This window comes from Macaca fascicularis, chromosome 18 (assembly GCF_037993035.2).
Source record: "Macaca fascicularis isolate 582-1 chromosome 18, T2T-MFA8v1.1".
NCBI classification, from domain to species: Eukaryota; Metazoa; Chordata; class Mammalia; order Primates; family Cercopithecidae; genus Macaca; species Macaca fascicularis.
The window spans coordinates 1,774,729-1,787,714 of record NC_088392.1 but is presented as its reverse complement, the minus strand read 5'-3'; the positions used below and the strand labels follow the sequence as shown (position 1 = coordinate 1,787,714).

Below are 12,986 nucleotides of genomic sequence, written 5' to 3'. Positions count from 1 at the left end.
TTTGTGAATCAAGGAACATTGTGTAAAATAAAGGTTTTTAAGGATTTTTGTTCCTGGGAATATCTAGGTTGTTATTTATTTGTCCTACTGTGCCCTGGAATTACTCTTTGATGGCACTTGTAGCTCAGGAAAAACCTTCTGTAACACAATTCAAGAGTGGTAAATTTTTATTTTCTACTTCCAAGGTTCGTGTTTTATTCGAACTGATCAACTAGATGGTGAAACTGACTGGAAGCTGAAGGTGGCAGTGAGCTGCACGCAACGGCTGCCGGCTCTGGGGGTGAGCAGCATCAAGACTACTCCATCCTTTTATCTTTAGTGGTAGTTTCTAGGTTTCACACATATTTCTGTTTATACCAGCTAATTTATTTAATGCATTGAGAATTTGTTTTATAATTTCTTTATTCCTCATGAAGGTTCATTGAAGAATTATGCCAAAATAATTTCTGTGATGTCTTAGCACATAATCAGTTTTAGGTAATTGTAAATTTTCCTCGACACTTAGGTTTTCTTTCTCCTTCTGCTCACCTTCCTCCCCCTCCTTCCTCTCCTTGCCCTCCTCCCCTTCTTCTGCCTCCTCCTCTTAATGTCTTTTTTCTTTTTCAATTTATTTTATTTTTTATGTGACAGGTTGTCACTCTTTTGCCCAGACTGAAATACAATAACGTGATCATAGCTCACTGCAGCCACAAACTCCTGGGCTCAAGTGATGCTCTCTCCACAGCCTCCTGAGTAGATGGGAGTACAGGTGCACACCACCACGCCCAGTCAGTTCTTAGTTTTTTTTTTGTAGAGATGGGGGTCTTGCTATGTTGCCCAGGCTGGTCTTGAACTCCTGGCCTCAAGCAATCCTCTCACCTTGGTCTTTCAAAGTGCTGGGATTACAGGTTTGAGCCATCACACCCAGCCAGAAATTTTTATTTCTTATTTGGCTGTTTGCTCCTCTCCTTTGTGATTTTGTATTGGTGTTTGCCAATTAAAAAGTACATACATGCTCGTGTGTGTAGAATCTTTCAAATCAGTGAAACCAGATACTCACAAATGAATATCCTGTTTTAAATTTTCACCTACTTAGGCACATAAAAGTGTTTTTCTTTCTTCTATTTTCTCTCTGTACATCACATGGGCTTCATTAGCCTTCAGGTCAGGAGCTCTGTTTGAAAATCGTCCAAGCTGCTTCTCTGGGTCAGGCTTCTCAGTCAAAGCCAGGCAGCGAGGTGCTACTCAGATGATTTGTTCTCATGGGTTTTTAATTTTCAGTGTTCTGTGATTGTTTACTTAAATTCTCTAGGATACTATGCATAATTTATATGTTTAGAGTTATTACAACTTACATTTTTTCATGGTTAGTGAATGAGGGAAGGTAGGTTCTACTGGACCAACAGATGAGCAGATTGGAGAGGCTGGGCTGTTGACAGCTACCTTTTACCTGCTTGGTGGTGAGTAGAGTCAACCAGGCAGCTATTACATTGTGAAGTCATATGTCAGGGAGCAGCACCTCCTCACCTGAGGATGGGGCTGGGTTGTGTGTGCATGCGGCAGTTCCTGGATCACACAGGGTGGCTTTCAAAGGAGCTGCCAAACAGTTTTCCAGAGTGGCCGTGCCATTGCCTGTCGTCACCAGCACCGGATGAGTGACCTGGTTTCTCTGTGTCCTTGCCGCCTTCAGTGTTGTCACCAGTTTTTATTGTAGTCATTCTGACGGATGTGTGCAGTGATACCCTATTGTGGTTTCAGTTTGCGTTTCTGTGATGGCTGGTTGTGTTGAACATTGTTTCGTGTGCTTGTTTGCCATCTGCTTGTCCTCTTTGGTGATGTGTCCTGTTGACAGTCTCGGAGCAAAAGCATTCTGCCTTGGTGGATAATGCTAGCTGCAGCTTGTTCAGGGAGTGCCTGTCAGGGTGAGGGAGTTCTTTCTAGTCTTAGTTTGCTGAGAGGTTTTATCATGAATGGGTGTTAGATTTTTCCAAAGCTTTTCTGCATCTGTAGGGATGATCATACGGATTTTCTCCTTTATCTATTAATATGATGGTATGTGGACTGATTTCATATGTGTTACACCAGTCTTGTGTTACTGGCATAAACCTCACCTAGTAGTCATACTGCATGTCTTTTTATTATGTCACAGTATTTGATATGCTGACATTTTGTTAAGGATGTTTTGTGCTGATGTTCATGAAAGATATGGATCTGTATTGCCTTTGTTTAATGTCTTTAGTTTGATATCTAGGGGTAAGCTGGCCTTATAATAAGTTGGGAGTCTCTTTGCCTCCTGTAATTTTTCAAATAGTTGGCATAAAATTGGTATTACTTATTTTTTAAATGTTGAACAAACTCGCTTTTGGAACTGTGATCCTAGAGATTACTTTTTGGGAAAGCACTTGATTGTGAATTGAATTTCTTTGGTACAGAGTTAATCAGGTTTTCTCTTCATTGGAAATTTGTGTTTTTCAGAGAATTGGTTCATTTCATGTAAGTTGACAACATTAATGGCATAAAGTTCATAATATTCCATTATTTTTAGCCATTTTAGGATTCCTTCTTTCACTCCCAATATTGGTAGTTTGTCTCTGTTTTATCGATCATTTTAAAGAACTTGTTTTTTGTTTCATTGATTATCTTTATTGTTTGTTCATTTTCTGTGGTATTAATTTCTGCTCTTTATTTCCTTCATTCTACATAGTTTATGTATAATTTTTTTTGTTTCTTCCTCAGTAAGGTGGAAGTTAGACCTTTGATTTTATAACTTATTGTTTTCTATTTATAAACTTTCAGAGCTATAAACCTGTTTCCAAGCATTGTTTACCTATGTCACACAAATTGTGATTTATTTAGTTAACAATAGTTAATAATTTAGTTAAAAAATCATTTTCATTTAGTTAAAAATATTTTCTAATTCCTTCATGATTTCTTCTTTTCATCCCTTGATTATTTGGAAATACATTGTTATTTGCTAAATAGTTGGGGATTTTCCCAATGTCTGGTAATTTATTGTTATTTAATTATCTTATGGTCACGGAACATATTCTGTTCTATTTCAGTCCTTTTATATGTATTGAAACTTGTGATATGGCCCAGCGTATGAACTCTCTGGGTCAGTATTCCATGTGAGCTTAAAAATAATGTTTGTTCTGCTATTGTCTGGATGTTCTGTAAATGTTCATTAGGTCAAGCTAATGGAAACTTGTTTAAAAAGTTTTATAGTTGTTTTCTACCATTCGTTCTCTGAATTACTGAAGAAAACTTTTAAGATCCCATACCTTCTGTAGATTGAACGAGTTCTCCTTTTGGCTCTGTTACTTGTTTCCTTATCTCTATTGAAGCACTGTTACTGGGTTCATACACATTCACAATTATTATGTTTTCTTGAATATGCCCTTTTTCATTATTCCTGGTAATATTCTTTGTTGAGACATCTATTTTGTTCTTTACTATTATAGTAATTCCAGCTTTTTTAAAATTAGCATTTACATGGTATATCTTCCATTAGTTTTTGTTTTATGTATCTTTTTCTTTGATTTTAAAGTGTGTTTCTTAATGTAATAAAAGTAGGTACTGCTTTTTTTATTCTGAGAATTGCTGCATTTTTATTGTGTACATTTACTGTAATCATTAATGTGGTTGGGCTGAAGTCAGTCCTTTGACTCCTTAGGTTCGATTTATCCCATTTCTTTGTTTTCTTCATCTTTTGATGGTGTGTTATGTTTCCATTTAGTTACCATTGTTAGCTAATTAGCTATGTGCGTTAGTTCTGTTTTGTGTCATTATCATGTTTCCAGTGTGTTTTTAGCTTATCACAGTCTTTCTCCATGTCACTTACAGTGTAAGAGTCGTGCGCAGTAGATGTCCATGACTTCCTTCCCATCCTTTGTATTTGTGTCGTCTGTCTTACTTCTGCATATTATTAGCCACACAGTGCGTTACTGTTTTTGTTTTGTTTAAAGTTGTCAAGCACATTTTAAAGATAGTAAGAAATGAAAACAGTATTTTCTGTTCACCCATGTGTTTACCTGTTCTGGCTCTTTCCTCTGTGTGGATCCAAGTTTCCATTTACTGCCAATTTCCTTTAGCTCTAAGAACTTCTTTCAATGAGTCTTGTAGTGAAGTCTGCTAGAGACTTCTAGCAGAAGTCTGTCAATTTTTGTTTGTTTGAAAATTGTCTTTATTTTGCCTTTTTCTTTCTTTCTTTTTTTTTTTTTGAGACAGAGTGAGACTCTGTCACAGAGGCTTAAGTGCAGTGGCGCAATCTCGACTCACTGCAGCCTCCGCCTTCCGGGTTTAAGCAGTTCTCCTGCCTCAGCCTCCCGAGTAGCTGGGATTATAGGCACGTGCCACCACGACGCCTGGCTAAATTTTGTATTTTTTTTAAAGTAGAGACAGCATTTCACCATATTGGCCAGGCTGGTCTTGAACTCCTGACCTCAGATGATCCGCCCACCTCGGCCTCCCAAAATCAGGGGTTACGGGTGTGAGCCATCATATGGGGCCTATTTTGCCTTCACTTTTGAAGGATGTCTTGAAGTTTTCATTTGACAGTCTTTTCTTTTTTATCTTTGCCTTTCAGAGCTTTTATTTCATCTTATGGCATCCATAGTCCTGAAAAGACGCTTACAGGCATTCTTAGCCTGACTTCTTTATCCTCTGTGCCTTTTTCTGTGGGTATTTTGAAAGACTTTCCTGTTCTGACTGGCTTTCAGGAATTTAAGTATGATGTGTTTTGATTTGTCTTACTTGGGTTTGTTGGGCTTCTTGTATCTGGAGTTTCATGGTTTTTATCCAGTTTCAAGATTTTCAGCCTTTATTTTTCTTATCTTTCTGCCCAAACCCCTCTGAGACATGACCAACAAAATTAGTCTAACTACTAATATCAAGTAAGTTAGTCTAACTACTCATATCAAAAAAGAGTAAGAACTTCAATGACGTGGGAATATCGAGTACTCAGATTCCCACATGCCACTGATGCTCTCTTACTCTTTTTCTCAGCCTTTTTTTTCCTTCTGTAACTCAATTTCGATAGTATCTGTTACTCTGTCATTAAATTCACTAACATTTATCTTTTTTAGTATCTAGTCTTCTGTTAAGCCCACCCAATGAATTTTGTTATTCCGAGTGTTGTAATCTCTGGATGTTCCATATGTTTCTCTCATTTTTGTTTAAATACCTTTTCTGTTCTTTCCTTCTATGTATATAGCTTCATTGGACTATTTCCATGGTTTATAAAGCTGAATTCCATGTATGTTAACTCCTTTATCTCTGTCACTTTTGGGCATGTTTCTATTTAAATTTTTGGCCCTCGTTATAGACCCATACTTTCCTGCTTCTTTCCGTGTCTGGTACTTTTTTATTGTATGCTGAGTATGTAAGTGTTATATTTAATGTCTGAGATTTTCATTTCTATCTTTAAAGCATCTTGATCTTTATTAAATTAGTTCAGCAACTTGTGGGTCAACTTGATGTCTTCAAGGCTTGTTCTTAGACTTTGTTAGAGGCCTAGAGGCTCCTTTATTGGAATGCTAATTAATCCGATTGCTACAGCATGATCCTGCTGGGATCCTTCTGGTATCTGCTGAAATCCTTGCTGGTTCACAGGTGCCTCTGAACTCTGACTAGTCAAAACTGAACTCTGTCCAACTCTGTAGTCTCTGTGGGTGGTTGGGGCTGGAAGTCTGTGGTTCTCCTTTGGCCAGACACACTCTTACCCTGTATGCTGTGTGTGCGCACATTCAGTAACACTTAGGTAGAACACTCTGCATATTTCTGCAAGTCTTTTTCTTCCTTGCCCCTTTTTGAGTATTTTGCAAATGCTAGCTGTCAGTTTCCCTGAATTCTGGTCTCAGTCTCCTAAATTCGGAATAGCTGCCTCCCTCTGCCTGGCTTCTGCCCTGTGAAGTGGTCACTTTACCTGGGCTTATGTGGGGCACATGGCTTTGTTTCTCTTCTCCCTGGGGCACTGTATCTAGTGTCTGAAAATAGATATTTTATAAATATTGTCCATTTTCCAGTTGTTTTCATGGGAGGGCAAGTCTCATATTAGTTACCACAACATTGCTTGTAGAAGCCCTTGATTAATTTTTAATGAAAAATATTAAGTTACTTGTGGATGAAACAAACTACGTGACATTTCAAATTATGGTTAAACTAAAACAAACAAACAAACCTGTATTTGTTTATTGAGAAATTGCTTGTTGGTGGGGATCTCCCTGCTGGGAGGCTTGTGACCGCCCTGCCGAGAGCCTGAATGCCGGCCCTTCTGCCATCTCTAGATGTTCCTGCCCTCTCTGGGGGCTTCCCTTTAAAAAAGAGGTGGATGTCAGTTTTGAGTCCTGATTCTGATAGTAACGTGTGCATTGAAAATAATACATAAATCACAAAATAGAAAACCCCTGCCAGTCTGCGGTGGCTCTCATGAGCATTTTGGTATAAATCCTTTCTGACAGTACCTTCCCCGAGCCACGTTCTTGCATGGTTGGATAATTCTGTATAGTACTGTTTTTTCCAGTAAAATCTTTATTCAACAATATGCTATGGGTCATCCTTTCATGTTAGAAATTGTGTGTCCTTGCAAGTGTTTTATTAGCTGCATAGTTTCTGATAAATTATAGCTTCTGTAACTGGCCTGATATTGGTGAATTTAAAAGTTATTTTGAAATTCTAGATTAAAAAAATAAGCATATTTCAAGAATTTTGGTTATTTGGCCGAAATGCTCTTCAGAAGACTATGCAACTTATCTACTGTGTATTAATTAATCAATTAATCTTTCTCTGTTTTCCAATCTGATAACTGTAACAATGGTATCCCATTTAAATTTACATTTGGTTAGATTTTAATGTGTGAGGTTGAAGATAATTCTTACCTAAGAAAGTATATTTCTCATATTTTTATTTTCTAAGTCTGTTCATGTTATCTGCTTAGTTTTCTACTGTGTGTTTTTAAAGTTCTTTGCATGTAAAGTTTGTTAATAACTTTTTATTTTCCAATTTTTCTAAATACTTTCGTTTATAGTTTCTGTTGCCCATATAAAAGTTCAGTGTGTTTATATAATGTGAACTACCAATATTTTTTAAATGGTTTCTGCTTTTTGGTTTTATGCTTAGACTATTTCTACTCATGATTATATTTTAAATAATTAGTTTTAAAATAATTCCTGCTTTACATATAAAATCTGATTACCATTTTTGGGGGGAGTTTTTTTTTTTTAGTTTAATTAAAGTTAAAAAGAAAAAAAAAAGCCGGGCACGGTGGCTCAAGCCTGTAATCCCAGCACTTTGGGAGGCTGAGACGGGCGGATCACAAGGTCAGGAGATCGAGACCATCCTGGCTAACACGGTGAAACCCCGTCTCTACTAAAAAATACAAAAAACTAGCCGGGCGAGGTGGCGGGCGCCTGTGGTCCCAGCTACTCCGGAGGCTGAGGCAGGAGAATGGCGTAAACCCGGGAGGCGGAGCTTGCAGTGAGCTGAGATCCGGCCACTGCACTCCAGCCTGGGCGACAGAGCCAGACTCAGTCTCAAGAAAAAAAAGCTGTTAGGTGCATCAGTACCATTCACTGAAGAACTGTTTTGTTAGTTTTTTTTATTTTTTCACAAATTTAATATTGTCCCCAAATGGTTATACAATTCTAACTTTTCAACATCAGGGTATGAGCGTGTCTGTTTCTCCATAACTTTACCCAGTACACGTTGCAAATATGTTCTCCAATCTGTTTCTTAACTTCTGGCCTTATAATATCTTTGCCATGTAAATATTTCAAATTTTATTTAGGTAAATATTTATATGTTTTCTTTTACTGTTTATATGTTTTTATTTATGCATTTATAGGCTTTGTCTTGTGCCAGGAGGCTTTTTGCCCACCAATATTCATTTATCATTTTAACCACTTTTAAATGTTTGTCAGTAGCTGGAATTGAAAGGTGAGAGCCAAGTAATTTGCATTTACAGTATTATAATTATTAAAATAGTTCCTACAGTTCTGTCTGATGCACAGAGACCTAGAAGAGGGAAGTTGAATCATGTCACTTAGTATGTGTGGCTAAGGAATTGTTTTAGAGTTAAGTAGGTTCTTTATTTTATTTTATTTTTTTATTTCATGTTATGAGCTGAGCAGAGTCATGCCTCACTCCAGCCTGCATCTTCTGTGTCATCATTTCCCTCCTCAGCCCTTTCCCATCCTTGCTGTGCTTCCCAGGGTTTTCAACTTGCTTTTCTTTTTTTTTATGTTGTGAAATAAATCTGTTCTGTTATCTTATTACTTGACATCTAGCTTATTATTCTCATACTATTTGTTAAGGTAACTTTTATCATAGAGACATTCTTGCAATCTATTGACTTTCTAATGTAATTGGAACTGATTGCTGGGTTAGTGCTACTGTTTCATGGTTACATATTTCCTCCTTGTGTCCTTCTTTTTCTTGTATACATCCTCAAGTAATCTCTGCAGAACTAAAGTGCGGATAATATGAGTCCTTAAACGAGTGGAGGGGATTTTGGTTGACTGTAACACTTGGACGAAAGCCCCACCCTCTGGGTCCTCCTCCTGAAGAGCCTTCCAAGGATTCTAGGGTCACTGGCAGTAGCCAGCTTGGGAGCAAGTCACACTAAATGATATTTTTCTAGCAGATTTAATTTTGCTAAGGGTAGTAGAAAAGAAAGCACAGAATCAAAACACTATGTTAGAAAATATTTGTCTGAAAAAACAGAAAGCCAAAAAATCCAGCCAAGCAAGAATATTGGTGTATGATTCCATTAACATACAATTCCGTACAAACAATCAGCAGGTGATAGAGGTTAGCAGTGCAGGGATAGGTGGGCTGCAAGGGGGAATGGGGGCACTTTTGTGAATAATGGAAATATTCAGTATCATGAGGTGGTGATGATCTCAGGCATACACATATATCAAAACAAAACGGTACACTTTAAACATGCAGTTTATTGCAATAAATCACACCTTAATGAAGTAGTTACAGTTTTTCATACTGTTATCTATAACTTTGAGTAGTGCTCTTTGCCATGATTACAGGAAGTGACATTTTATTTTCTTCAATATTATAGGATGTTTTCTTTATTTTTATTAGTGACAGATATACACATATATAAATTCAAAAATATTTACAGAATTAAACAATTCATACAATGCAACTTTAAAATTTTTGTGGCCAGTACACTTTGATACAGAGTCTGATTAAGAATTTTAGTGACATAACTATATGGCAAAATGAAAACATTTTAATTTTTGCTGTGACCACACCACCAAAAAGCAGTATATCCTAGGAAAAAAGGAAGTTCAACTGAATATCTGATTCATTAATCAATTTTAAATTTTAGCTTCACATAACTTGGCACGTTAGGTATAGATCTTTTTTCCTTAGAGAAGAAAGCTCTGATTTCATTATGGATGCAGGCAAGGCAATTGAGTTTTTCATGTAATAGCTTATGCCCATAATCGTCCTCATTCTGGCGTTGGTGTCTCTCGTGGTGTAGATCTGAGGGTCTTCTGTGTTGTGAGCTGTTCGTTGTATCCGAGTTGTGTCACATCAGACTGTGTCCATGGTGACAGCCAGGCTAAGTGAACTTAGAGACCTAAGAACTCATCTGGAGGAATAACCTTCATCGATTCTGTTACATTTTCAGGAACTTAATATGATCAGAGGATTAAAATTTCGAAGAGTCATGTAATAATAGCTGTGCTTCAGAGCCTGTAATGGCAGGTGCGGTTTCTTGTGGCTTCATAGCTGTCTAGAGGCACAGTTTTCAGGCGTTGTAGACATTTGGGAAATATGTTTCTGGCTTTTGTGATCAAACCAATTTATTAACAACCACAAGACCACAGTAATTTTCAATAAATCATGACATGCTGATTTATTTCAAAAGATCCATACAGCAGTAAACAATACCATTTACATTTAATTAGTTTTATTGAACGAAAGGCAATTTTATTTGTAATGAACCACATGTTATGATTAAGGATGTATTTTAATGACCTTTAAGTAATGCGAACAAATGTTGCCCTTGACCTCACAGCAGAGGCTTTCTTCCATTATTGAAAACTTCAGAATGATTTTTAAATTATCGTGAAAAGCTTTGAATGACATTCTCATTATTGTGCCATTTATTCAGTCATTTGATGTCTACTATACTAGATGAAATGCATTACTCTAAATGCTGATGTGTGTGTAGAAATGAGCTTGCCAGCCTGTTTTTTATTTTCATGTATCAAAAGGTAGTTTGAGGTATGAAAGTTTCATGTTTTGGAAATTACTGTGACAGTGTCATATTCAAATGATGAGTGATTCTCAGACTTGCCTTATTGCTGGAATCATTTGACTGCTTATTAAACATTCTAGTAGAAGCTTCATAATTCTCAAGTTACTAGAGAATATTTCTTTTTGTGTAAACCAGCTTAATTGAAAATAAATTTTTGCTATTAACAGTTAATACATAGTCTAAGTTACTGTAACAGTTGCACTGTGGTAAACTAGTATGTTCAACCTTTAGTCCACCCTTCCTGCAGCCTCTGTTCTTTAGAAATCTGGAAACTAGCTTGCACGTATTTTTCACAGTTTCTTGAAAGGTGTGTGAATTCGCTTTCACGTTGAATGTACTTTCGCAGAGCTTGTAAGGCAGGAGTGAGGAGGAGGAATCTTTCTGCCTGTGTGTTCTCTGCTGACAGGTGTTCTCAGGGGTCTGAGCTCCTGCTCCTGCTCTCCAGCTTTAGGGCTTGGGTGGGAGTGCACTGTGTGCATCGTGGTCTCCAAACCATGTGTCTCAGATGTGTTCCTTGCCGTGGTGCTTTGCTTGGATGGATATTTTGGTAGCATTCTGAGAGTAGCTTTGGAGCTTCAGTCCTGAGCTTCATCCTTTCATTGATTTGAGAAGCATCTTGTTCTGTGTATGAAATCACTGTCTGCTACACGGTCTAGGATGGCTTCTGTTTCCTGTACTGAAACGTGACTGACACACCTTGAATCAAAACAGATTTTCACCCTCACAACAGCCCAGGTGGGTGGTCAAAGGCTGATCTCTGCTGATACGTGATATGTGGTTTTGCAGGGTGGGTTCCAGTGGCTGCCCCACCTCCACACTGCCCCACAGGGGAGGGGAAGGAAGGGCCTGGTGAGTACTTGGACTCAGAGGGGCACATGTCCTTTCACATGCTCTGCTGGCCAGAATCAGTTATATGGTCCTAACCAGCTGCAAAGAAGGCTGAGAAATGCGTCCTTTAAGTGAGAAGCCGCCTACCCATCTACAGCTCCGAAGTTCTATTTTTCAAAGGAAATGGGAAGAAAGATGGAAGGTGGTCTCTGCCGAGCCATTTCTTCATTTTGTCTTCTGTTGAGTGTCTGATTCCCCCTGTGCTGCTGCTGCATGGAGTGCACAAAACCATTCCAGCACCTCTCAGAGGACTGTGCTACCCTGAGAACAGGATGCTCCCTTTAGAATTGTTGTCATAATTACCTGTTTTATTAGCATCAGTTATCTCACGTGCATTCTTCAAGGAACTCAAAGCAATTTACATATTTGTATGTTAATGACTCACATAGATTAAAATATAAAAATGAATGAAATGTCAACAGAAAAACAGTAAATATTCTTCTAGAAATGAAAAAGACCGTATCAATTTTAGATGATCGAATCTTCTCTGTTAAAGATTTTTTTTAGGTGATTGAGCGTGACATACAACTCTCCAGTCCCTTTAAGAAGAGATCTGCGGCCGGGCGCGGTGGCTCACGCCTGTAATCCCAGCACTTTGGGAGGCCGAGGCGGGCGGATCACAAGGTCAGGAGATCGAGACCACGGTGAAACCCCGTCTCTACTAAAAATACAAAAAATTAGCCGGGCGCGGTTGTGGGCGCCTGTAGTCCCAGCTACTCGGGAGGCTGAGGCAGGAGAATGGCGTGAACCCGGGAGGCGGAGCTTGCAGTGAGCTGAGATCCGGCCACTGCACTCCAGCCTGGGCGACAGAGCGAGACTCCGTCTCAAAAAAAAAAAAAAAAAAAAAAAAAAAAAAAAAAAAAAAAAAAGAAGAGATCTGGCAGGAGGAGTCCTGTGTAGAAAACATGAGGACGCCCTTTAGCCATGCTACCCCTTGTTTGAAAGGATTATTGGAATGCGTGTGTAGAATCCACAGGGAAGAGAAAGCCCGATACAAATGTAAAAGCCGAGCCCAGAGGAAGTAGATGTTCAGGAACAGAAGAGAATAAATTCAAATGTCTAATATACTTTAAGAAATCTGAGAGGATGTTACTAGCAACCTAAATAAAACAAGCTATGAGAAAGGATCATGCGGAAAATAAAAACTCTTAGAAATATATATAGTTGATGAAATTTTACAAAAGCAAGTAAGAGTGGAAAATGAATTGTTCTGCATCCCTCAGAATACAGGGCAAGACTGGGAAATACAAATTGATGGTTACCAGTTTTAGCTCGGCCCTCAGTGCTCCCTGTAATCCTTGTTAGGAGTTATAATCAACTGTGGGTCCTCTTTTTTTTTTTTTTTTTTTTTGAGACGGAGTCTCGCCCTGTCGCTGAGGCTGGAGTGCAGTAGCGCGATCTCGGCTCACTGTAAGCTCCGCCCCCCTGGGTTCCCGCCATTCTCCTGCCTCAGCCTCCCGAGTAGCTGGGACCACAGGCGCCCGGCTAGTTTTTTGTATTTTTAGTAGAGACGGGGTTTCACCGTGTTAGCCAGGATGGTCTCGATCTCCTGACCTCGTGATCCGCCCGTCTCGGCCTCCCAAAGTGCTGGGATTACAGGCGTGAGCCACCGCGCCCGGCCAACTGTGGTTCCTCTTATTGATGACAGTGCTTTCAGACTTTTCCACTCTCCTTTAATTTCTGATCCAACTGTCTTTTCCTTCACCGGTAAGACCAGTTTGTCTTAACTTACATGGAAAAAGCAGTCTATCAATTGGAAATTCCTTCATTATCCCATAAATAAAGAACATTACCTCTATTCCCCTGTTTTGCCTATAATTACACTAAATAATCCTTC

General features: G+C 38.6%; 1 protein-coding gene across 50 annotated transcripts in view; it reads left to right on the top strand.

Annotated features, from left to right (window-relative positions):
- ATP9B (ATPase phospholipid transporting 9B (putative)) overlaps positions 1-12,986 on the top strand; it is a 296,871-nt gene that overhangs the window by 98,964 nt on the left and 184,921 nt on the right. For 36 of the 50 annotated variants that reach the window (XR_012427204.1, XR_012427202.1, XR_012427205.1 and 33 more), the window contains one exon: positions 186-280. The exons of the other annotated variants lie outside the window; for them this stretch is intronic. Coding sequence is in view for 21 of the 36 variants with exons in the window: in XM_065533602.2 (XP_065389674.1) it covers positions 186-280 (95 nt within the window). In the remaining 15 variants the exon portion in view is untranslated. The remainder of the gene's footprint in view (positions 1-185; positions 281-12,986) is intronic. 50 annotated transcript variants of the gene reach the window in all.